The sequence below is a fragment of the Schistocerca gregaria genome, chromosome 1, assembly GCF_023897955.1.
Source record: "Schistocerca gregaria isolate iqSchGreg1 chromosome 1, iqSchGreg1.2, whole genome shotgun sequence".
Classification (NCBI taxonomy): domain Eukaryota; kingdom Metazoa; phylum Arthropoda; class Insecta; order Orthoptera; family Acrididae; genus Schistocerca; species Schistocerca gregaria.
In genome coordinates, this window is record NC_064920.1 from 837,696,055 (window position 1) to 837,723,876 (window position 27,822).

At 42.4% G+C, this 27,822-nt stretch overlaps 1 protein-coding gene across 15 annotated transcripts in view; it reads left to right on the forward strand.

Moving 5' to 3' along the window:
• The window catches only part of LOC126272220 (uncharacterized), a 622,019-nt gene that overhangs the window by 20,946 nt on the left and 573,251 nt on the right, over positions 1–27,822 (forward strand). For all 15 annotated transcript variants that reach the window (XM_049974930.1, XM_049975070.1, XM_049974981.1 and 12 more), the window contains one exon: positions 8,124–8,276. In XM_049974930.1, coding sequence (XP_049830887.1) covers positions 8,154–8,276 — 123 coding nt within the window. In that variant the 5' untranslated portion in view covers positions 8,124–8,153. The remainder of the gene's footprint in view (positions 1–8,123; positions 8,277–27,822) is intronic.

Below are 27,822 nucleotides of genomic sequence, written 5' to 3' on the forward strand. Positions count from 1 at the left end.
TACAAACAAAATGCAAGCAATAAAGGGGGCCGCGAGTATCTGGCAGTCTTCCCTTCATGCTTCTTGCAGGGATTCTACCATCCTGTCAGCTTCACATTAGCCACATTTGGTTGGCTCATGGTCACATTCTATGACATGAGAACCTTCCACCACCCCCCCCCTCCCCATCCCCTCCCCTCCCCTGTTGGTGAGGTGCCCATCTGATATGACACCCATCTTACTGGACTTCTGCCCCCAATTGGCTACCCTAAAGCAAAATCTTAAAATTGTTTTATTAATTCCCAGTTACAAGTAGGTTCATCAGGATTTGTCTTCTGTGCCCTTCCTCTCTGGTGACTTCCCAGCTTGATGCATATAGTATGAAGGGCCTGAAGGCCTAATACTTTGATTCCTTTAACCACATCAATCCAATCCAATCTGGTGTCTGAGATGTTACTTTCCCCACACATGCCAAGTAATAGATGTCTACATTCTAGGGGCATCATGATTCCCGGGAATGGCGGTTGTGCCAGATGACCTTTGCTGCGATTGAGTGCCACCCTAGTGGGGAGATGATGAACGGAGTAGGTGTGCTTTGCACATGAACCAAAATAATAGGTGTGCTAATCCGGATGTCTCCACAGAGGTACAGATATTTCAGTGTCGACAGTTTGTCCAACTGCTTTCCCTAACCTGGCTAGTTGATGGGAAGAGGGAAAAGCCAGAACCAGAAGACTGAGAACAAAATAATTTATTCAGTACTTACTTTGAACTAGAACAGATGGAGACACCATCTGTCAGAACAACTGATTTCCTCTAGTTCTGCATTGCTCTCCAAGAAACAAGTCACTGGTGACTTGATCGAGTGTCTGGCCGACGTCACTAACTCCAGACGACCCATCTCTTGACAGAGGAATTGATGGCCTCGCTGTTTACTCCCTTAACCTGCCAGTCAACCAACCGACAAAGTTTCCAAATCTACATAACCCCAAAAGGTAGACTAGTCTTTAAAAGTTAGAACGTGGTACGGGAGAGACAGAAGGTGAGTAGTCATTGAAATGACAGTTAAGGTTTCAGCTGTACAATCTGCAGGAGAGTAGAAGTCGTTGCTTCGTATCGACACATAATTCACTCAGATGATAATCAGTGCACGAGGCCCGAGATGTCTCAGTGGTGTTTGGGCTACCATTGCGAAGAGAATGTAATTCTTCTGAAGTTTATTTGGTGATGGTAGAAAAGACGCCATTTGGAGCCTTTCTACGTGTAGAATCCCTCCTTGAAACAGGCCAGACACACACACACACACACACACACACACACACACACACACACACACACACACACAGAGTCTTATGTGCGGTGGATGTGCACCTCGATATCGCTTCAAGGCTTTTGCGACAATTTTGAAACGCAGAAAATCTTCATAGTAGGTCCTATATCTGCCCTTAATTACATTAATAGGTGTACTTAGAGAACTGTTGGTGTTTTTTAAACTTATAGTCGACGTGTAATTCAGAAACTGATGTCTGGCGCGGTTAATCTTTTCAGTACACACGGGTAATAGTGTATGTTCGTTTATTCCTTATGGTGCATCGTCTTTTATAAGCAACATTGTGGATTCAAGCTTTGCTGCAGTTACATTCTTTTGCTTACAAAAACCTGCTGAATATGGTGCCATGTAACATTACAGTACGTGAAAGAAGACAGCAGGCTGACCTTTGTCGGCAAGTGTTATCCTAACGTGATAGATTCCTTATTTTATGTATCGTCATCTAGTGTATTTCATTAGTACATGTTAGTAACCATTCCAATTCGTATTTTTGAAAGAAATCCTTTTGCATAGAATTCACTGGTTGTTTCTGTTCATATCTTCTGTTTGCATGTTAGGTGCAAAACACTTACTGAGATGCCCCTGAATACGCTAGCCCCGAACCTATTAGGAAGAAACTAATTTCCTCCATGGAAATGTCAGAAATCAGGTCTCTTGTAGCTTTCTGACAGGCTGCAGTCACCCAGTTCCTTCTGCAGAGAAAATTTGATTTTCTGTACTTTGCGCGAACAGGACAGGGCCACTGGCTGTTGAGAATTATTTAGACAGAAGATGAAACATCTAAATATTTTCCAGAATACGCAGTCTGTGTGTTTGCGACGGGTATCTTGAGATGGCATACCTTCTTTTAAAAGCACCTGTGAAACATCCGAAATGCAGCAGCATGATTACCAGTTTTCACTGGATCATTCACCGAATTTCACCATACCATACCATACCATACTCTTACCGTGCTCATTAGACTACAATGTTAACTAGAAAAAAATCTGTGAAAAATCCGCTTTTTGCAAGGCAGTCACTTACTTTCACTAAACTTGCGAATGTTTCAACACCTCGTGTTCTGACCATAAAGAAAGATTATTTCTAGCGTAGAATGTTTATAAGTAACCACAACCCAGTCAGTCCATCACAATAAAATGCAACAGCACGTGTGAAGAAGGATAAAGCACCGAAAACTAAGGCAAGCTGTAATCTCGTGGTAACATCAAAACAGGGCAGTTGATGTAAGATAGTATAAAAGGTGTTAAAACACCTATAATTAAAGTAGGTAATTCTCTTGAACAGTACAAAATTTCCATACCAACTAAACCATTTCTCTTAGTTCCTGGTTGTGACACAAGTGTAAATTAATTTTTCTAAAGGAAGGAAGATAGGATTTAGCGCTCCCTCGACAATTTTCTCGTTAGAGACAGCAGAAGCTCGGATAGGACAGGTACGTGGATGAAAGTCGATCGCGGACCTCTTAAGTATTTAAGCTGGGAGCGGAATGGGGATTAATAAAACCTCGCTAGCTTTGGAAGTCATTTCTTTGACTTTCAGAAGCAGACTTTCATCGCGTACGCTTAACGTGGTTGTACAAAACGAGCGTACAGAAACACAAATAACCAGTCCCAAATAATTCTATTAATGCTGTACTTCGCGTTTCGAGATTTACTACTTATCTTCAGGTCTTGTTTACATTTGATCTAAAGCATCTGGTGGGGTGTCATCCGGACTCATACTGACTTGCTCTTAGTGAAAAATTCTCAGTATGTTGGAAGTCTAATCGCAGATAAATTATATATATCTGTTTGTCACTGTTAGATGTTTCCACATACACGAGGACTGTTGAAAAAGTATCCGACATTTATTAATAATATTAGTCTTTGTGTCTGATTGGATCCATTTTAAATGGTTTTTGAAAGCCTGCCACTGTGAAAACAGTAGGTTTGTTTATAAATAAATCTTCTGCTATCAGTCACGATTTTTCTTTATTTTACTTTTCGCACGACGCGTTTCGGGAAATGATTCCCATTTTCAAGTGCGTTTTTGTGTGTATTAAGCCATTTCTGTTGATGTTATCAATGTGTGAGAGTCTGCTTCATTTCGCTGACTTTTAAGTTTTTTAATCGTCCATTTGTGCAGAGTCTCACACACAATAAACATCACATACAACTTGTTGTACACTTTACACATCGAAAGTATCTTTGTAACTGTTTTGTTTATATATTTTCGATGTGTAAAGTGCACAACAAGTTGTGTGTGATGTTTAGTTTGCGTGGGACTCTGCACAAATGGGCCATTAGAAAACTTAAGTCAACGAAATGAAGCAGACTCTCACTCATGGACAACATCAATAGAAATGGCGTTAACACGCAGAAAACGCACTTGAAAATGGGATCATTTCCCGAAACGCGTCTTGCGAAAAGTAAAATAAAGAAAAATCGTGATTGGTAGTAGAAGATTTATTTATAAACAAAGCTATTATATTAGTCTTTATTAAGAGACAGTGGTTTGGCACTAGTCACCGTAAAAGCAGTCCCTTCGGCTTCCACAAACCTCTGCCAACGTAGCTGCCGCTGCTGGAACCATCGCTCGAAAGCTCCTTTTTGTTTGGTGCGCAGCTGCTTCGTGAATTCCGCGTAATGTCTTCCCTGTGATGAGCCTTTTCACTTTAGGGAAAAGCCAGACGTTAGTCGGTGCTAGGCCAGGGAATAACGAGGCTGACAAACCACAGCCGTGTTGTTTGGCCAAAAAATCGAGGATTCATCACCAGTGATAGCTGTGTTTAGAAAGTTGAGATTATTGTTCACAGTATCCATCATGTCGTATGCTATCTCCAAACGAAGTTGATTCTGCTCGGTTGTTAGCAACTTCGGTACAAATGTTGCTGAGATCCTGCTGAGGTCCAAATTTTACATTAAATGGAGTGAACTGATCCAGTACTAATTTTGACCTCGACTGGAAGCTGCCTGATTGTGTTTCGTCTATCCTGCATCATCAGGGTCCTCACATAATCAATAACCACCTCATTTTCAGATGTTGATGGCCTTCTCTCTTCACTGATGAGCAGCTATCTGTAAAGCAGTTCTACTTTAACTTTGTGGTACGCATTACACTTGTCGAATGTTGCGGAATGTTTCATCTTGAAAATCGCCAAGCTTAAAATAAAATTTTGATGCAATAACGTTGTTCCCCTTTTTCTGTCATTTTGCCCACAGCACAAAATCCGACGACTACCACTTACTTACACGTGTTAACTTGTCAACGCGTAGCCAACGACTGACTGTTTCCGCAGTTGTGAAAAAAATTAGGCATGCGCACTAGGTGCCCTCCGAACATAGAGCGCGCGCGAACGCCCCAATACCATTGTTAGCTTCAACGGAAAATAAGGTCGAATACTTTTTGAACAGCCTTCGTACAATAACCTCACTCCCAATCTGACGCCTCTAAGCATATATTACATTGTGCTTTGTCTAAGGGCCGGCCGGTGTGGCCGAGCGGTTCTAGGCGCTTCAGTCTGGAATCGCGTGACCGCTACGGTCGCATGCTCGAATCCTGCCTCGGGCATGAATTTGCGTGATGTCCTTAGGTTAGTTAGGTTTAAGTTAGGTTTTAAGTTATAGGGGACTGATGACCACAGACGTTAAGTCCCATAGTGCTCAGTGCCATTTTTTCTCTAAGGTGTTGGGCAAATTTAAGCTCATGTGAAACTAAGAATTTTGAATTTCCGAAGCGACACTCGTGTCATTGTAGAAGCTATATATAAAATTATATGCACAAAATCCTATTTGGTCAAAAAATGACGTTTTGAGCCCGTGGCTGTGTACAAAATATAGGTTGACTCTTACATAGAAGATTTAACACCAACTAGCTTCGTTTTACAATGCTATTTATTTAAATAGCGCCAGTATCGCTTTCGAACCGACAGGTTCATATTCAGACGGCTAGTTCACGTTTTACATTAGCTTTTGCCTTTTGTTTCCCCAACTGACGAAATTTCCTTGGGGTGGTGGTACCTATGAAAAATCCTCGCCATTACGTTCCAGTGCAGACTGCTTATGACCTTAGAGCAGCGAAAACTGTATGATGCACTTTTTCGTATATGTATGCAGATAATGTAAAACAATACTCATCACATGGAAATATGTATACAATACATTTAATACCGCCATCTTTGTATACTCACCTGCATGTGCTGAAACTGCTTAGTACGTGAATGATGCATTATGTGCATAAATGTACAAAAAAAATTGCATCATACAGTTTTCGCTGCTGCAGGATCATAAGCAGTCTGCACTGGATCGTAATGGCGAGGATTTTTCATCGGCTGGACCATCCCATGGAAATTTAGTCAGTTGGGGAAACAAAAGGCGAAAGCTCATGTAAAACGTGAGGCAGCAGTCAGAATATGAACCTGTCTGCTCGAAACCGGTAACGGCGCTATTGACTGGTTGCCGTTATCTTCTATGTAAGAGTCAATCTATATTATGCACAAAATATCCTGGTGACAATATCCCTTAGTTTACAGCCGTCTTTGTATTAGGTTGGTGCAGAAGTTCGTAGCGTTTGCCAATGCTGCGGTCACTTTTCTGTTCCGGACTGTAGAAATCAGTTGGTTTTACTGCGAAGAACTAGTCGGTGCGCATTCTCATCCGGGGAGGAAATTCGTTGTAGGTTGTTCGATAGACAACGGGGAAGGTGAAAATCTGAGGGCACAAGATCAGGTGAATAAGGTGAATGCCGAATGACTTCCCAGCCCAACTCCTGCATAGCGTTTTTGTCTGTCCAGCAGAATGCGGGTGGGCGTTGTGGAGTAGCGTCACTTCACGCTATCTTCCTTGTCGTCGTGCGTAGACTTGTGCGAGACGTCTCAGTTGTTGTCAACAAATGTCAACAGCGATGGTTCCATCTCGGGAAATCAATTGGTAGTTCACCACACCGTGGTTGTTCCACCAGATGCATGAAGTCTCTTGAGGACTGCCGTAAGTCTTTTGCTACTTAGTGATCAACCATTCCTTTCTTTTCCTTATGTTAGGTAACGATACAGGATAAAGATGGTCGGTGTCGTTCACAAGCCAATTGATGACGAGCAAGCAGAGATGCACAGATGGTCATCCGCTGATCTTAGTGAAAGGGCATGCGGTACCCATACATCCGGTTTTTGGACCTTCGCCATTGTATGAAAATGTCGCACGAGAGTAGAATGATCACAGTTCATCACATTTGTCACTTTCGAGTACATACATTAGATTAGATTTACTTTCATTCCAATTGAGGAGGTCCTCCAGGATGTAGAACATGTCAGAAAAACAACAATACGTGACAAATATTTACAACTCAAACAAATAAGCTAATGTACCCTTCCACAGGTCCCAGGTGGAATGATCGTCATTTTGTAATGTAGACTATATGAAAGGATCATTGTACAAATACTAATGCACTGAATTTAAAATAAAGTTTATTTATTTATTTATTTATTTATAAGGTAATAAACGTGTAATATAACTACTATAATACTTATTTACAATGAACACATTAGTGCACTGAAATTGTAGATACACAAATCAGTTGGTTCTACTGAGAAATTCATCAATGGAATAGGAGTTGGCCACCAATAAATCCTTTAAGCTTCTCTTAAACTGAATTTCATTGGTTGTTAAGCGTTCTATGCCTGCTGGCAAGTTATTGAAAACGTGTGTTCCTGAATAATGCACACATTTTTGTACAAGACTAAGTGACTTTAAATCCTCGTGAAGATTATTCTTATTTCTAGTATTGATTGCATTAATTGAGCTGTTGGTTTGAAAAAGTGATATATTTTTGACAAATTTCATTAAAGAATAAATATATTGGGAAGCAGTAGTTAGTATCCCTATTCCCCTAAAGAGGCTTCTGCAGGATGTTCTTGAGTTCACACCACATATAACTCTTACTGCACGTTTTTGTGACCGGAAAACTTTAGCTTGGCTTTTGAATTACCCCAAAAAATAATCCCGTATGACATTATTGAATGAAAGTAAGCATGTTATGACAGATTTTTCATTTTCATATCCCCTATGTCTGACACAATTCGCATTGCAAATGGAGATTTGTTAAGACGCATCAGTAGTTCTGTGGTGTGATTTTTCCAGTTGAATTTATGATCAAGCTGTAATCCCAAGAATTTAACACTGTTCACTTTTTCTATTTGCTTGTTATCGTAAATTAGGCATATACTCGTGGGACACCCCTTACGTGTAGCATGACGTTTATCCAGTAGACGTGGAGCACGGTGGATTAATGCGTTTAAACGATCTTCATTAAACCCCGAAGGTCTTCCTGACGTGGGGAGTCACCAATGTCAAAAGATCCTCCTTAAAACGAGAAAACTGTTTTCCTGCCATGCTCTGTCTAAAGGCATTATCCATCCCCATACATCGCGCAAATGTTTCTGGCTGCATCCGCTGCTGTCACTCCTGTATTGAATTCAAACAGAGGAATATGTCGGAAATGTTCCGATTTCTCCTCTTGGCACTCCATTTTGTAGCGTCCGCAGCTTCACTCACTATATTCAAATGACAATATGTTAACACTGATAGCAACAGTGAACTACAAATAAAAAATGACAATCGATAAATAAACCCGTAGCAACGGGGATACCAACATTCAAAACAAAAACGCTACGAACGTATGCGCGAACCCAATAAATCGTAGATAACTTGTTAAAGGTGTTAGCCATTAGATTTGCATGTAATATTTTAAGTTTTTCGGCCAACATATCTTACTGAAACGTGTACTTGCAGCATACAAGTCTTTGGTTGTTACTAAATGGCCTCGTTGAAACCGTTTGCAGCGTTCGCCGGTGCCACAAAACCAGTCATTTATGGGCTCATGCATGTCGTGTAAGGCTGGGAAGGAAGCATATGCATACACCACCTCTCCGGCGGCGCACAGGTTCCAGTCCTACTGCACTATGGACGACGTGCTACCCATCGCGGAAACCAAGGTAAGAGCTGCAAACAAAGCTAAGAGCACACACTGCTCGTCTGTGTTAAAGGGAACTCTGGCGACTTTCAGAGATAAACATTTTTAAGAAGTTTACACACGTAGCTGAGCGCATTCATCGTCCAACTTTATTTGCCTTTGGAAAAGGGACACCTCTACCATGAAACCTAAATTCCTTCTGTAAATTACAAAAAATTACGAAAACAGAAATAGGTTCCGAACAGTAGAGTACCTGACAGATAAAGTAGGTATGCTATTACCGTAACAGTACTACACAGACCACCATTGCCAAACAGTTTACTTTAATTCCCTCCACCCGCTTTCCAATTTCAGTGGCGAATTGTAACAAGGTATAAAGATCGTCGACACGTGTCTGATGTGTGTTACAGGAGGAGATGGGTTTCATGACTCCTATTTTACGTGAGTCCTCTAAATTTGTAAAATTCTCCTTGATGGTGTGACGTCTCCCACTGGTGTTTGCGGAGTATTTTTGTGAAGTGTTCGTCTTGCATATTCTCTTTCGTATCTGGTAATCCTAAGTGGTTATAGCTCTAAGTCTGCCTCCGTAGCTGAGTGGTCAGCACGGCGGGCTGCCATGTGGAGGAACCGGGTTCGATTCCTGGTATTTCCAGGGACTTTCCCTTTGATGGAGCACTGTTACTGGATGCACTTAGCTTCGTGATGCCAATTGAGGAGTTGGTTGACCGACTAGTAGCGGCTCCACGGTCTGTAAAGTGTGAAAAACGGTCGGATGAGCGGCGTACTGGCCATATGCACCTTCATACTGCATATACATGATGCCTGGAAGCCGGAGGATGACACGGCGGTCGTTGCACATCCCTAGGGCCTTTACAGCCTGGCGAGGACCTCGTTAAGAGTCCCAGATAATTCAGTACCCGTCATGGGTCAGTCATGCTTTGTTAGGTTTCTTTACATAAAATCTCGATGTCGTATCTGCTTTCTCTACTGCTAGAGTTGGTAGTCGTTCCACTATAAACTACACTGGGCAGTTACTCCTTCATACATGCACTGATGAACCAAAGCATTATGACCACCTGCTAAGTAGCTTGCTGGTCCACCTCTATAACACAATACAGCAACTATTGTGCTTGGTATGGACTCTGCAAGTCCTTTTTTCATTTGTGCTCACGAAGCTCGTGCCCCATAGCATTCCAGATACACTCTAAGGAAAAAAAAGCACCATAAACGAACTATCTCAATGCCCATAAACCTCCATACGTTCTCAGTTGAGGAGAGATCCCGTGACCTCGCAGTCCAAGGTAGGCTTTAACACGCACGAAGACAAGCAGTAGGGATCCTAGCCGTGTGTGGGTTGGCATTACCTTGCTAAAATGTAAGCCCAGGATGGCGTCTCCAGTTACTTCTTCAGCCTGGTGTCTCAGTGATTAGAGTAGAAGAGTCTTCAGTGATAAGTCCCGCTTTGAATTGAGCCCCGATGATCAGCGAAGACCTGCCTGGAGACGCCCCGGACAGTGGTGGGATACCAACCTGTGTTTCACCCGCCATGCAGCACAAAAAACAAATGTTATGGTCTAAGGTGCCACTTTTTTTTTTTTTTTAAACGGGACCATTGCAGCACAGCGGTATGTCGACGATATTCTACGCTACGTTTTGTTGCCGTTCATGGCAAGCCATCTTCGCTTACATTTCAGCAAGATAATGCCCGCCCGCCCACTGCGAAAGTTTCTGGTGTTTGTCTTCGTGTTTGCCTAGGCCAGCAAATTCAGCGAATCTCTCCCAAGCTGAGACCGTTTGGAGCATTATGGGCAGTGCCCTCCAACCAGCTCGAGATCCTAACTACCCAACTCACCCATTGGACAGAATTTGGCTCGATATGCCTGAGGAGGACATCCAACAACCCTATCAATCAATACCAAGTCGAAAACTGCTTGCGTAAGGGTCAGAGGAGGACCAACACGTTATAGACGTGCTCAATTTTGAAGCTCTTTCGCGAAAATAAATCATCCAATGTTTCTGAAATTGTACTCATTTGTGTATCCCTAAATTGTGCATCACATCTACCGATTTCCGCCCCATTCGGATTTTCGCGATGTGCCCTTTTTTTTGTCTCTTAGAGTGTATTTTCCATCGGCTTAAGGTGAGGCGAATTTGGTGTCCAAGACGTCAATGTGAGGTCACTATCCTGCTTCTCAAACCACTGTAGCACTGCTCTGGCATTGTGATGGGGGCAGTTATTGTGCCAGAAGATACCAATGACGTCGGTAAACATGAAAGGATTCAGCTGGTCCACAATAATGTTCATGTAGTCCATAGCTGCCATGGTGCCTTTTGTTACTACAACACTTTCGATGAAATCGCAGGTGCCGGCCGGTGTGGCCGAGCGGTTCTAGGCGATTCAGTCTGGAACTGCGCGACCGCTACGGTCGCAGATTCGAATCCTGCCTCGGGCATGGATGTGTATGATGTCCTTAGGTTAGTTAGGTTTAAGTAGTTCTAAGTTCTAGGGGACCTCAGATGTTAAGTCCCATAGTGCTCAGAGCCATTTGAACCATTTGAAAATGCAGGTGAGTATCCCACGTAGTATAATATCGCCCCATCAGCCTGCTTACATGGAACGGTGCGTGTTTAGAGCTCCCGGTCGCCTGAACGACGCTGTATCCCCACACGACCATTGACTGGGTGCAACAAGAAACCTGATTGATCTTTCGAGCCGAAAGGTTTCCATTGATCTACGCTCTAATCTCGGAGATCCAGCGCCCATTGAAATCGTAATTGACAGTGTCTCTCAGTCTGGATGGGAACTCGCAGGACCATTCATCTGCGGAACCCCACATACAACAATGTGCGTTGAACGGCGTACTCCAAAGTACTTTGCCAACATCTGCGGCGCCGTACATGTTTTAAGCATCCTTTCGCCTAGATGAAGGGTATCCTGACACAGTCATCAATCTCGTGCGATAAGAAACTTGGTTCATCCGACCAGGTGACACGTTTTCACTGATCAACAGTCAAGTCTCCGTGATCGCGTGCCCGTAGCAATCGTAACTAACAATGTTTGGTTCAACGTGAAAACACGTTCGTGTCGCCTACTGCGGAGTCGGATGCTCAGCAATGTGCGCTGAACGGTACGGTGCTAAACACTTCCAACTGCATCAGCGTTGTACCCTGCCGTCAAATTTGTAACAAATTGCCGACCATCCTGCTTTACAGAGCGGGATGCTTTCGACATCGTCTTTCTGCAAAGAGGGCGAGGACATTCAACCCCTTGTCACCTACTCATGGTTTCATTGTCGTTCGACAACTTTTCATAGGTCTACACGACATTATCACGCGGACAGCTGACGAGATTCGTCGTTTACGAAGTGTCGGTTTTAGGGCTCCTGCCCAAAATAATCTGACCTTTCTCCAAGTCGCTTATCGTTGGTTTCTCCTGTTATCGCTAGAATCATTCCCCATTCTCTCTGCTCTGCTTATACACCGAGGTGACAAAATTCAATGGATAGCGATATGCACATATACAGATGTCGATAGTATCGTACACAGCCGGCCATGGTGGCCGAGCGGTTCTAGGCGCTTCAGTCTGGAACCGCGCCACCGCTACGGTCGCAGGTTCGAATCCTGCCTCGGGCATGGATGTGTGTGATGTCCTTAGGTTAGTTAGGTTTAACTAGTTCTAAGTTCTAGGGGACTGATGACCTCAGAAGTTAAGTCCCATAGTGCTCAGAGCCATTTGAACCATTTTGAAGTATGGTACACAGTGTATAAAAGGGCAATACATTGTCGGAGCTGCCATTTGTACTCAGATGATTCATGTGAAAAGGTTTCCGACGTGAATATGGCGGCACGACGGGAATTAAGATTTCGAACGCGGAATAATACACTCCTGGAAATGGAAAAAAGAACACATTGACACCGGTGTGTCAGACCCACCATACTTGCTCCGGACTCTGCGAGAGGGCTGTACAAGCAATGATCACACGCACGGCACAGCGGACACAGCAGTAACCGCGGTGTTGGCCGTCGAGTGGCGCTAGCTGCGCAGCATTTGTGCACCGCCGCCGTCAGTGTCAGCCAGTTTGCCGTGGCATACGGAGCTCCATCGGAGTCTTTAACACTGGTAGCATGCCGCGACAGCGTGGACGTGAACCGTATGTGCAGTTGACGGACTTTGAGCGAGGGCGTATAGTGGGCATGCGGGAGGCCGGGTGGACGTACCGCCGAATTGCTCAACACGTGGGGCGTGAGGTCTCCACAGTACATCGATGTTGTCGCCAGTGGTCGGCGGAAGGTGCACGTGCCCGTCGACATGGGACCGGACCGCAGCGACGCACGGATGCACGCCAAGACCGTAGGATCCTTCGCAGTGCCGTAGGGGACCGCACCGCCACTTCCCAGCAAATTAGGGACACTGTTGATCCTGGGGTATCGGCGAGGACCATTCGCAACCGTCTCCATGAAGCTGGGCTACGGTCCCGCACACCGTTAGGCCGTTTTCCGCTCACGCCCCACCATCGTGCAGCCCGCCTCCAGTGGTGTCGCGACAGGCGTGAATGGAGGGACGAATGGAGACGTGTCGTCTTCAGCGATGAGAGTTGCTCTGCCTTGGTGCCAATGATGGTCGTATGCGTGTTTGGCGCCGTGCAGGTGGGCGCCACAATCAGGACTGCATACGACCGAGGCACACAGGGCCAACACCCGGTATCATGGTGTGGGGAGCGATCTCCTACACTGGCCGTACACCTCTGGTGATCGTCGAGGGGACACTGAATAGTGCACGGTACATCCAAACCGTCATCGAACCCATCGTTCTACCATTCCTAGACCGGCAAGGGAACTTGCTGTTCCAACAGGACAATGCACGCCCGCATGTATCCCGTGCCACCCAACGTGCTCTAGAAGGTGTAAGTCAACTACCCTGGCCAGCAAGATCTCCGGATCTGTCCCCCATTGAGCATGTTTGGGACTGGATGAAGCGTCGTCTCACGCGGTCTGCACGTCCAGCACGAACGCTGGTCCAACTGAGGCGCCAGGTGGAAATGGCATGGCAAGCCGTTCCACAGGACTACATCCAGCATCTCTACGATCGTCTCCATGGGAGAATAGCAGCCTGCATTGCTGCGAAAGGTGGATATACACTGCACTAGTGCCGACATTGTGCATGCTCTGTTGCCTGTGTCTATGTGCCTGTGGTTCTGTCAGTGTGATCATGTGATGTATCTGACCCCAGGAATGTGTCAATAAAGTTTCCCCTTCCTGGGACAATGAATTCACGGTGTTCTTATTTCAATTTCCAGGAGTGTACTTGGAGCTAGACGCAAGGGACATTCAATTTCGGAAATCGTTAGGGAATTCAACATTTCGAGACGCACGGTGTCAAAAGTATGCCGAGAATACTAAATTTCAGCAATTACCTTTCACCGCGGACAACGCAGTGGCCGACGGCCTTAACGACTGAGAGCAGCACCGTTTATGTAGACTTGTCACTGCTATCAGACAAGCAACGCTGCGTGAAATAACTGCAGAAATCAACGTTTGACGCACGACGAACGTATCCTTTAAGACAGTGCGGCGAAATTTGGCGTTAAGGGGAGGTTTACTATTATTTGATTAAAAAAATCGATTTAAAAAAATGCATTTTTGGATCCATATAAGTGTTTAGAATCTACCCCTGAAACGTTTTTTCCGAATACGGAACGCAAATGTTTGCTATTCGCGGTTGAACAAAAAGTGTACCTGCCTGAAATCGGGCTTTTTCACGCAACAGTTTTTTTTTTTTATTTCTGAGGACGAGTTATTGTACAGGTGCTTGGGAAGAAACACACAAAATTCAAATGAAAGTTTGAACGCATGTGTTTGGAAGTTAGCCCCTAAGCATTTGCATTCTGGTGCGAAGACTGTGGAGATTGCGACCTTCCTGGCACTTATCAGCTTCAACGAAGGGTATTCAGCAATTCTGAAGACCATGAGAACGATAGACGTTACCCTGGGACTCTATTCGACGCAGTTCGCCAAGCATTAGGACGACCACCGGATTCAAGCGGCCGAAAACCGCTTGTCACCGGCCGTACGAGTGGCTATGGAGCAGCGCAGGATGGCCCGGATCGAGCACAACGCCCTCTATGAGGAAGGACTAGTTTATGGACTCGGAATAGCAGATTCAACGCACGTTGCATAATATTGCATTTATATGTAGTCAAAACTTCAGACGCGTTTTTCCCGAAATGACTTTTTTTGTATCACGCTGTATGGTAACTTCAAATCTACTGAGCCGATTGGCATTTTTCTTTGTTTCCGACGAAGCTAACTAAATTGTCTAGGAGTTGTACCACTTTTACTCCGATCCATCAACTAAAAATATTTTTACTAGGCCGACGAAGTCGAAAATCGATGAAAAAAATCCTATCTTTTTCAAATGGCCGCCATTTTGTTTCCTATGGTCCAAATGTCTTAAGCGAGGTACAACTCCTAAAGAATCTTATATACGTCGCTAATGTGAACTCAATTTTGATTTCAGACGAGCCGGCTGACCTGTTGACATACCGCGCGTGGAGGTCCACATCGAAATTTTGTTTCGTTTCGACGGCACTTCCGCCATTGCTTTTCGACATTTCCGGTCGAAAAAATTCCAGTTTGTAGAGGAAATATCAATAAACAATTTGACCAAATTTGACATTGATATCTGTAACACATCCCTTAAAAAATCCTCAAAGAACATGTTTTTTTCGGGCCAAAGATAGCAAAGCGCCCCTTAATGGGCTATGACAGCAGACGGCCCACGAGAGTGCCTTTGCTAACAGCACGACATAGCCTGCGGGGCATCTCCTCGATTCGTGACCGTGTCGGTTGGATCCTAGACAACTGGAAAACCGTGGCCTCGTCAGATGAGTTCCGATTACAGTGGGTAGGAGACCCCACGGACCCATGTTGTAAGCTGGTTCCGGCTCCATAGTAGTGTGGGCTGCGTTTACTTGGAATGGACTGGATCCTGTTATGTACGGCTACTTGGAGAGCATTTGCAACCATTCATCGACTTCATGTTCCCAAACAACAATGGCATTGTCACCGCGCCACAGCTGTTCGTGATTGGCTTGAAGAACATCCTGAACTGTTTGTGCGAATGATATGGCCACCCACATCGCCTGATGTGAATCGTATTGAACATTTACGGGACTTAATCGAGAGGCCGGTTGACGCACAAAATCCTACACCGGTAGATGTGATGTACATTTAGAGATACGCAAATGACTACAATTTCAGAAACATTGGAGGATTTATTTACGCGAAAGAGCTTCAAAATTGAACACGTCTATAAGGTGTTGGTCCTGCTGTGACCCTTACGCAAGCAGTTATTTGACTTGGTATTGAGTGACAGAGTTGTTGGATGTCCTTCTCAGGCGTATCATGCCATATTCTGTCCAATGGGTGCTTTCCGTAGTTAGAATCTCGAGCTGGTTGGAGGGCACTGCCCATAATGCTCCAAACGTTTTCAGCTTGGGAGAGATCCGCCGACGCTGCTGGCCAAGGTAGGGTTTGGCAAAAACAAAGGCAAACAACATTATTTTGCTGAAATGTAAGCCCAGATGGCTTGCCATGAATGGCAACAAAACGTGACGTAGAATATCGTCGACCTACCGCTGTGCTGTAACGGTCCTGCTAAGAAAAAAAAAGTGGCACCTCAGACAATCACTCTTGATTGTTGGGCTGCTGGCAGGAGACAGGTTGGACCGCTATAGGTGCAGCTTGACTCAGTGTTTATGCAGGAGACTTCCAACGGGACTTGTTGTTTTACGGCGGGCAAAAGGAGGTCCGAAACGATATTGGGAGGTATCCCACGACGTTTGTCACCGCATTGTATAATTTCCTAACCGTGTCACGGGTCTGCAACGACAACGGGCGGCATTCTGTATCGCAGTGTGTAGTGGCCATAATGTTGAGATCCATCAATGTATACGCTGCTGTGAATTATTCCAATGACTGATCGTCGATCATCTGTTAAACAAAGTTAAGGTCTTTTTCGTGTACTTACGCACGGTATGTTGGATTCATTCATTTATGTTGAGGATCATCATCAAATGTTCCAGCATCTCTTAACCACTTACTAACAACACACAACTGCGTCATCTGCTAACAGCCGGGCGGCTGTTATCTGTCGTCTAATGTGAGTTGTATGCAGAATGGCTTCTCGTAGTGAACAGAAAATGAAGCTAGGTACAGGAAATACTGAAATCGAAAGGTTATGTAGCATGTTTCACGCAACGCAAACCAATATTTGCGGATCTTTCTATACTCTCATGTAGCTCACAAGCAACAAATCAGAACAACATAAAACTAACTAATTGACGAGTAAAATGGGCGATATTATAAACATTTCATGGAGCTTTCACAAGATCCCATGTAGTCGCAAATAAAACATTGATTCAGAAAGTGTATAATAAATATCCTTTATGTCCGTCTATGATCCCACAATTTATTAGTACTTAGCCTACCAGCTTCGGTCAGCGATGACCATCTTCTGATCCGCAGCAGAACATGGAACAACTAAAACGACTAATGGACAGTCTACATCTTAATAAAATATGCCGTAATTACACATGTCTTAATGTAGTGAAGCCATAGTGGCACCGCAAAAACTGCTTAGCATCGTTGCACATATTTAAAATATGACAGCACTCTGCGGTTGTATGCTAATGATGCTGTGGAATACGGAAAGGTGTCGGAGGTGAGTGAGTGTAGGACGATACAAGATAACGTAGACAAAATGTCTACTTGGGGTGATGAGTGGCAATTAGCTCTAAATGTAGAAAAATTTGAGTTAATGCGGATGAGTAGCAAACGAACCCGTAATGTTCGTATACAGTAGTGTCCTTTTTGATACTAACGTCGTTTAAATATCTGGGCGTAACGATGCAGAGCGATATGATGTGGAACGAGCGTATGAGGAGTGTGGTAGTGAAGGTGAATGGTCGACATCGCTTTATTGGGAGAATTTTAGGAAAGAGTGCTTCATATGTACAGATGAGACTGCATATAGGACACTATTGTGACATATTCTTGAGCACTGCTGGAATGTTTGGGATCTGCAGGAGGCTGGATTAAAGGAAGACATCAAAGCAGTTCAGAGGCGGGCTGCTAGAGTTGTTACTGGTAGGTTCGAACAACATGTAAGTGTTACATATACTGAAATGGGTATTCCTGAAGGGAAGGCGACGTCCATTTCGAGGAACACTGTTGAGAAAACTTAGAGAACAGGCATTTGAAGCTGACTGCAGAACGGTTCTATTGCCGCCAACATACAATTCGGGTAAGGACCACGAAGTTGAGAGACGAGAAATAAGGGTCAGCCAGTGGCATACTGACAGTCGTTTCTCCCTCGTTCGGTTTGCGAGTGAAACAGGAAAGAAAATGACTGGCGGTGGTACAGAGTACACTCCGCCACGCACCTTACGGTGGCTTGCGGTTTATGGATGTAGATGATGACATATTTAACATATGGTGGAAGCTAGGCCACAGTGCCGGCAGTATGATCCGCTACTGTTCATAACAAACTGAGGTACAAGGGTCAGCTTCTTGCTAAACGAATCGTGTTGGTTGGAAACTGAAAAAAGTTCAATAGAGAACCGAACGAAAGAAGGTCGTAACATTGAGCAGATTGCACTGCAAATGACAACTGCTTGGCGAGTCCCGTCAAGAGCCTGTGGCTTATGCATCCGCCGCATGTTTGTCAACACGAACAAGGACGTCCGCGTGGGTACCTGATGTGGCATCCGCACGCGGCTTCCTTTCGTAGCTACACACGCTTTGTGGAGATCGTTCCTATAGACAAAACACCTTAGTGTTAATTTTTGACTAAACGTTGGCCATGCGAAAAAAATGACATTTTTGCAGGTATCGTTTACTCGCGCATGGAAATGTGACCCTATTGTTTATAGCTCCTGCGACACTACCATGAGGTAGTGATGGCCCTACTGAAGCCTCTACGTTAAGAACTGAATACTGAATTCTGTTTGCTAGGAAGTCGTTGCTCCCACCGTCTACCTTCTCTGTTATCCTCTACGAATGGATTGTCTCTGCTGTGCGCCGCTGCGGAACTGTATCCCAAGCTTTACGGAAGTCGTTGTTTCATGATGACCTAAAAGTCGAAATTGGCCGACAACAAATTTGAAAATTGTACAGTCGTAAGAGAGAATGTTTTAATTTGAAAAACATACCGCAGCTCTAGGCACATGTGCAAACAAAAATATTTGTACGCCAGTTATTATTTGTTTATTTATTTATTTAACATCACAGTTGCATTATGACAATAGTTTAAATGAGAAAATTAGATTACTCTAGTGACAATATGAATAAAAAGTAGTGACTAAGACTTTATAAAGTAAAAGCGTTAGTATTTTTACAACAGGTGCTATACATACAGATTATGATAAAAGCAATAATAATAATAACAACAGTAAAAATCAAATAATAATGATAAACATGAGAAAAATTGGCAATAGTAATGAAGATTTGTGCAGATATACATTAATATCTTCGTGTGTAAAGTAGATGTTTACTAGTATAGCGAGTTTTGGGGAAGGGAGATTTAAGGAGGGCGAAAGAGGGAAGTAATGAGGTGAAGTGCATTCATGTACAGAGGAAGGCATTACTGTTCCTTGAGTAGATACGTCATTAAATGTTTTCTGAAGCCGGACATGTTTTCAAGTTCTCTAACATAACGAGGGAGGTTATTCCAGAGTCGGGTTCCTGCTACTGTAAAGGACTTGTAGAAGGCGACAGCGATGCAGTGGAACAGAGAGGATTTTATTATAATGGGAACGTGTGTTTCTGTCACGTTATTCCGACATGAGCGTTAGGGACGAGGAGAGATATGAGGGACAGTGTACATTTATAAGGCAGTAGATGAGACAAAGTGTATGGAAATCTCAGTGTTTGTCTGCATATGCATATGCTGGTGAAATGTGATCAAAAAGTCGAACGTCATAGATATATCGGACGCAGGCATTCATGACCAGTTCTAGACGTACGAATTTTCCTGAGAGAGGCCTTGTAGGATAATATCGCTGTAGTTAATGATTGGGAATATAAGCGTTTGAACTAATTTCTTTTTCAGATCGAAAGGGAAGAGTTTTTTATATTTTTGTAGGACATGAAGGGATGCTGATGCTTTTTTGCACACTACAGTTACGTGCTCTGTCCAATTTAGATTTTCATCTATTATTACTCCCAAACTCTTTGCTGAGGGAGAGAAGTTAATAATTATTCAATTTAGGATAAGAGATGGCACGGATTCCCGATGTTCTGGGCTAATGAGCTTAGAGTGACCAACAAGTACCGCTTGGGTTTTAGATGGGTTTAGTTTTAGACCTATGTCCTGTGCCCATTTTGACATTGCATTGAGGTCAGTATTGAAATTTTCAATAGCTTTATTGAGATTGCTTGGTTTCGCACTTAGATACAACTGAAGGTCATCAGCATACATATGATATTTGCTATAGGTCAGAACCGAAGACACATCATTGACATACGGAGAGAAGAGGATACGACCTAATACTGAGCCTTGGGGAAGGCCTGACACTACCTGCCGCCATTTAGATTTTATATTCCCAGACAGGACGCGTTGCTGACGAGACGTCATGTATGAGCGAAAACACTGCACTGCACTTGGTGAGAAATTTAGACCGCAGCAAAAAATCGTATCTTCACTTCGCATACATTGACAGTTAACAATTGATGTATAAATTATATTTAGGCTCCCGATGATGGCAGTATGCAGCCGAAATACCTAGTGTCAATACATATTGGGTAAAAGTGACTGGAACTGAAAAACAAACTTATTTTGTAAATAACGCATTTGTTCTGTACCTCTCAGAAATGTCGCACTTTTTAAGTTTCGTTATTTTTCTAATATTTTTCCACGATGTATCGAATATTGAGTAAAAAGATTCAAAAAGAAATACGTTGGAGGCTTTTGACCATGTTGTGCTTCGTCTCCAAGACGAAACTTCGGAACAGTATTTTGCGACAGGCTTTAGTGTTCTCGTCCTTGGTGACCCGTGTTGAAGTATTGATAGGCATGCACGCTTCACGGATTCGCTGGAGAAGAGCAGCAGCGAAAGTGACATTTCAGTAGAGATCTGAGAGAAAGTAAACAGTGCGGGTATAACTCACGGCTTTCAGCAATCTTCTTGGTTGCAAATAATCGTGACAAATGCCGTTGTATTGCTTTCTGCAGATGTAATAGGTTCCGGACAAATAATAGGTTGTGTGTCGTACGTTTTTCTTACCGCCTGTTTACTTGTTTTAATTTTCCCGCTGTTCATAATAACTGCTATAATGAATTGTGATGCAATGACGTTTGTGCATTTATTCATCCAGTAGCATCGGCACATTTCGCCTGGAACAAGCTGGAGAGACGGTGACCCGTTGTACTTAACGAACATTAGTTCCGATGCCTTTTTGAGGACAGACAGTATCTTGTCCGTCGCCCGCAAGCGGGCACAATCTTGGTGCTCCCAGCCGATGTTGAAGTTAGATTGACTAGCTGTTCCAATTCTAGCATTCAAAAATTATTTAGGGTATTAATTTTATAGAATAGTTATTTATTGTCAGAGATACAATACGAAAAGATATATTCAGTCACCCAACTCGAAAAATAACAAAAATTTTAACAGCAAATTTAATTTGCGAGCTTTGGTATTCTCAAAATCCTTAACTGTGTCAGTAATATGTTCCAAAACGCCGAGCATAAAAGTAGGATTTTTCCAGAGCTCTTACCTCCGGTTCTATTGGAGATAGGTAGGGTCGAGTTTTTTGGATAGTTCTAGGGCTAGGGACCATTTGGATACCCAACTGAAGGATCGTTTTACTGTAACTATCCTACATTACACGGTCAGTTTTTTTAACATTGCACACTCACTTCCACATAGTCAAATACAGTAAATCGGTTGGTTCTTTTGCCACCATTAGCTCATGGCCTTTCCTGAGAAGAACCGAAAACCAACGTTATTCCTTTTTTCGCCGTCAGCAGCGGTTGTCTAAATAACTTCAGGAAATTGCGCCAATTTTTATCGGTGTATTCTCTACCCATTTATCTAGAAGTGCCATCTTCCCTTCTTCAAAAATCTTTATCCGTTATAGAAAAACACCCCAAAAATATGGTTTTTGGGTACCAAAGCCAAGCCGACGATTCCAATATGGCTATGCACAGCATACGGTGATAACTTTTACGATATATTCCGAAGATCCATATCTCGGATAAACTTAAAAATTGTTCAAAGGTACCTACTTGCGTACGTAAAATGCGGTATGAGGCGAAAACACAGTTTATGAAGTGACGTAGCGCGGGGAAATATGCTGTAAAGTGTTTCCGGTACATCAGAAGGGTTCTGGGAACACTATGTTGAAGTGCTGAAGCCCATAAAAAATTTTGTATACGTAAAATCGGGTTTGAGGTGTAAAATTAATTTTTCTTTATTTCAATTTCACATAAGTGAACGATCAAAATTTTACTGGGCCATGAAGTTCTTTTCGTGCGAATGACATGCCCTGTTGTTGCAGGGAAAAGAAGGGCACCAGTGGAAAAATACTCCTATCGGAGCACAAAAAATGCTAATATGTTCCTGTGTATCAAAAAGACTGGGACTGAAAAGTGGGGCACCAGCTGCCTCATTCTACCTTTCCCAGCTTCTTTAAAAATTTCCCAAAAATATCGGCATGCGTCCGTATTCATGTTTTTTTATGCTGAGAGAGGGGAAACAATGGGAGTAGGAAAGTGAAGGAAAAGTAATAAATACTGGAAGATAGTACTCAGTGGTTGGATTATAGAAAGAGCGGAGACAGCGGCAGTTTGAGAGAAAGACAGGGGCTCAGTGGCAACATAGCTGACAGTGATAGTGTTAGGAAAAGAGTGAAGAAGATAGTGCCAGAGGGGAGGGACAAAGAGAAGGAGAAAGTGGAATTGGATGAGAGTCAGTAGTAATGAGAGACAGAGTATATTACAACGCCAGCGAGGAAGAGAGACATAGTGACAGTGAGAAAGACAGCAGTAATGGGAAGGAAGGAGTGAGATATTAGCAGTAAGAGAGCAAGAAGAAGTGACTGTAAGTGTAGTAGTTGGACGGAACGGAGGAGACTGTGGCAGTTAGAAGCAAAGAGAGAATGACAATGCGCTGGACTGAATGAGTGTGTGAAAACTGGCAAGTGGGAGTGGGTGGGTATGAGCTACATACAGCGATTCACTAGTGTGTAAGCGAGTTACTGTTAGGACAGCTCATGAAGGTGAGAGGTGTGCTGCATGTTAAAAAGAGCACAAATATGTTTGCATGCCAAAATCTTCGGGATTTTTTTTAAGTGCTGAGGAAGGTACTGAGGCAGCTGGTACCCCACTTTTCAGCCAGTCTTTTAAACAGGAGCATTTTCGAATTTTTTGTGCTTTGATGGTAGTATTTTTTCGCAGGTTACAATATAGCATGAAGGAGGACTCTTAACATGTGAGGCACGACTATTCAGAACAAATCACTCGTATGAAACGGATCTGTTGCCAATATTAATACATATATTATTAACATTGGCGTTGAATATAATCGTCTTAGTGAATGATGGTGTGCTATGCTAGCCTTCGGTGGCCCCTGGAGCCGGTGCACCTCATCTTCTGGTTGGCAGAGACGCTGTTTGGTCTGCATTGGATGCGAGAAGTACTCATGCTTATTGCTCAACGAGTTGTATCGTCGCCAGAGGAATATGTCGGTCATATCCATGGCTATTGCACGCACTGTTTTTCGAAAATATTCTGTAAAACGAATTCAAGTGGCGTCATCGCGATGTGTAGGCTGTGTTTTATCCGGGCATCAAACATTCTTAGGCAAATCCTGTCAAATTTGGCAGTAGCCTTCCTCGCTCTTCACCACGAGTATCTTCGTTTTCAGAATTTAAAAATTCCTTCGGATCATGAATCGTCGATTGACTCACTACCTCGTCTACGTAATCTCACAGAATTGATGATACCTACTGCTTCATGTTTTGATGAAGTACGACATTGAAATTGTTTGACAAGCTTTCGATGACTACCTCCGTCATCTTCGTCAGGGGTAAAACTCACTGTCGTGGACCGGTGAGGCTTCCGCTTTTATATTAAAAAAAAATTTGTCCAAAAATTTTTATTTTTTGATGCAATCACTCGTATATTTTTACGTAACTTGTTACAACCGCATCAAAATACTTCAGTTAAATGCAATACATTGTAGTCTTACCTTGTTGAGAAACATGCATAGCCTCTCTCTCTCTCTCTCTCTCTCTCTCTCTCTCTCTCTCTCTCTCTCTCACACACACACCCACCCACACACACACACACACATCTAAAAACAGTCCCCAAATAATAATAATAATAATAATCAGAATCAGAATCGCAGTAGCGCCGCCATATTGGCAGTAACAAACGAAACTTACTATCATAGCTCCCGTACACAGTGTTTGTGGCTGTGATTACAGTTTGACTACTGCGTCAGACAGTTGCTTCCTTTTGAGGCTGTACTTGACTTGAAAATAGTCCTCCTCGATGGCAGCAAGCAGGTGGAAACCTAAAGAGTAAACATTTCGGCCTGTTTCGTGTTATTGGCGGAAAACTCCGGTATATGAGAACGAAGCACGGAAGCCAGCAGTTTAAACGTTCGTCAACAAACGAGTACTAACAACACTGTTGTCCGTTGGTACTGAAGGTCCACGTACCGAACGTCATCTATATTAAATACTGTTCCAGTTATGAGCGACAATGCCATCGTGTGCAATTGCACAAACGTCTCATTTTTTGTTTTTAGGTATAAATGTGATAAGTGTGTCTGCAGTACCTCCCTGTGTGGATTTACAGAAAATGTCGTCCCACTAACCTGTATTTTCCACTCCCCCTCAAATAATGCCACCGTTATGTCATAAAGTATGACGTCTAATTTTTGGGTTGCTTGATATCTAGAAATTATTGATCGAAGATCGACGAGTTGTTTCTTGCGCTCCTACGTAACCTCACGAGAATAAATTTTAACACAGTTTATAGAGCGGCAACGAGTAACGAGTGAAATTCTGAAATGTTTTGAGTGTGAGGCAGCGGGCATCACCGTCAAAGGAAACACCTTAGAAAGCATACAGAAATGGCATTTGATATTAATTGCTCTGTACGATTTAGGAACACAACACCATCATTATTATGCTATATCGTAGCAACGTGCTATAATGTTTGAGGTGTAGGTTAATTCAGTGATAGCCTGCAAATAAGCATATTGTGGGGCGGCGAAGAAGTTGTCGAATGAGTTGTTTGAATGTTCATTTCACGTAACAGACTATTGCCGATGCAACATATGTGGGACGGCGAAGAAGTCGTTGTTTAATGTTGAATGAAAGTTGAACATTGCCACCTTAAATCACGCGAGCCTGGCAACTAATTTGGTGGCCAGTCAGAAAGCGAAGGGAAACTTACTGACCTTAGTTCCCAGTCTGCACGGCCACATTCCTGTACAGCCCAGCTAAACGAAAAATATCCATAGTTCTTCACGGGATTAGGGCTGCTTCAATAAAATTTAAAGTTCCAAACAAGATTTTATTATCTTAAAGGCTCACACAAATTACTCGAAACTTCTGAAAATGCTAAAGACATTAAATATTGTTAATTCAGCCAATCGTTTAATAGTTCAGAGGCGATTTCTACAGCAAGTTCCTCCCGAATAGTTCATTACTCTAACTAACGGTGCTCTATTAATAGTTCGCAATAATGTAAAAAAAAAAGATTAATGCTCGCCTTAAAAGTGGAGTTAGTCACCACTTGCCACGCGGAATTATACTTCACACGGACGGCACAATAACAGTTTGTTACCGAAGTCTAAACGATCCAGGACGGTGTACAGTCCTCGCGATTTTCAATGTCCGTTTACATTGCTAAGTACGCGCATGTCACAGCCCGCTATGACGTCACCCGAGGCGAGGCGCGATCGGACGTTAAGCTCGCGTGGACTAGGCGTTGGTCTAATGCGGAGTGAGCTTCCTACTGCCTCTGCCGCTCTTTTTATATAGCTCCGGCGCGTACCGCCAAGAGAGCATCTGTTCTTTCCGTTCCTATGCAGATGCCTGTAGCCTACAAATGATCGCTATCTCAGGCACATAATCTTAAATATCACATTTAATAATAGCTTTACAAACTTCTCAATTTTTGTATACATACATCTGAGCAGTACAGAAGCACGTAGAAAATCTCAGCCCGCTAAAATTAAAACTTTACTCTCTAGAATTTTTACAATGGAACTAACGGTAGATTGTTACCTCTGAACCATAGCTTTATCAAGACTTGTATCAGCTGTTAATTATGCTACAAGACTAAAACTTGGTGTAGCTTTGTTAATTGTCCTATCTGATCATTGGTCTTAAAGAATTTGTTTTATCATTAAAATTTAAAGTACTTAATCTATAATGCTTATGTACATTTTACTCACAAAAGTAGTTTTTACTAAATTACTAAAAAAACTAGAAGAGGTAACTGATTGTGGTATTTCCATTATTATTATTAGGGTGAACTGAAGCATCCTACCAATTTTCAATATTGTAGCTCTATTATTTCGCGCCTCTGATTTTTCCGAAAAACGCGGATTCTGGAGTCAATTTTAGTTTTATGGTTTTGGAAACCAGCACCACTCATTAATGACTTCTTACTGCACCTTCTCACCAAATTTTGGCTTCCTAGCGTCATTATTTAGCGCCTCCTATTTTTCTTTCAAAACGTGAATTTTACGTAAACTACTAATTTTATAACATTAAGATTTGTTACCTGAAACATTATTACATAGAACTATACTTTAACAAAGTTTTACACACAAATCTTAATTTTTACTTTTATGTTAAATGTGGTGCAATACTATATGCAGGCGCGTTACGATGACGTGACGCTACTAGCAGTGAACTAGGGTAAGTCCCGTGCACTCGCTCGCCTCTGTATCTTATACATGATACAGCGCTTGCTTTGCTTCATCACCCCCTTTTTAATTTTCGTGAAAATCTATTTTTGAACAAAATTAAATTTCTAAAAGAACAAACAAGCGATGGATTACTTTAGTATACCTCTTTCAACTTAAGTTGCTTCTTCTTAGGAAATTCCTTATTACTACATACACAAAATAACCATACTCATATACACATAGAAAACCTAGTACAGAAGACATTCACAAATTATTTACATACATTTACATGGAAATATAAATTTTTCAATGGTTACAAAATAGTTATTTTTTTTTTCTTTAAAATCAGTCTCTTCCTGAAAAAGAAAATACACACGACTTTTATCACTGCAACGCACTCACATTTTTCTTTTACTATAATACTCGGCACTGTGGTGGGTGTCCTATTGTAACACTCATTTAATTTCACTGATTGACAAAATTGTGGGAGGAAATTGTATTCACTGTGGTTTGCGTCTCTACTTCCAATCTCCCTACCGCTTGTTGTCAGTCATTCATGCAGCCTGCATGTCCCTGAGAAACAGACAATACAGTCTAAGTTTCTGTTTTCAACTTATATCTAAGGTAGGACAAAGTACATTTTATAGTTTATATTCTGGCACTATTTTACTAATTGTGAAGTTGTCAGAAAGACATTTAGCACTAAGTCGTATCTGATACAATAGCTCCTACTTTCTTCTTTCATAAATAATCTTTTAGGTTCCTAAATAGTGAAAATTCTTTTAGAAAATTAATATATTAAGATCTTGCTTCAACTTAGAAAATTGAGTAACCTTTTAGTTTTAATGTACTCTGGCTTAATTATCGTATGGATTAGTTCATCAAAGAAGTTATTTGCTGACCAGCACTTTGCTTTATTGTATGAATTACTAAAGAAATTAGTTATTTTCAGTATACAGATTCCAAATTTCTGCATTTTCCAATATTTGTGTGTTTCTGTTGTTTGTTTAACTATTTATTTGCCTCAAGCAAGATTTAGCGTTTTTCACCATTTCACGAGACGTGAGGGAATTATTCTTTAATCCTACATCATTTACTTCAATTTACTTACTTCACTTCTTCACCTTATTCATTTTCTCCCTTTTCTTCCAGATTCAAAATACTTCATTTCTCCACTTCTTTCTCCCTTTTCCTTTTGTCAGCCTATTGACGTCCTGTTTCTATATATTTGGTGCGATCCTCACACCACTTCCACACATCTCCATTTATTTAATTCTAAAACGCCATTGCTTGCCTCTATGAGCATTACCTTCTTACGCTGTTTTCCTTCAGACAACCTTATTTCTAGCAACATACTACCTTCTGCATAATCTCATGGATTATTCATATTCATACCGTACTTCGTATACTGCAAAGTGTCTCTCTTAGTTGTAGTTTCTAACCCTTTACAATTACATGAAATATTTTAATTTATTTATTTTAGCCATGTTTGCCTCTTATTGGTACTCAGACTTTTGTTTTGCCATTCACTAGGTAGATCCTTACTAAGAATACTTAAAACCTAATAGCATATATACAACATGAAGACATATGTGATTCTTACCTGTTATGATAGACCAGAAGAAGGGAATGAAACTT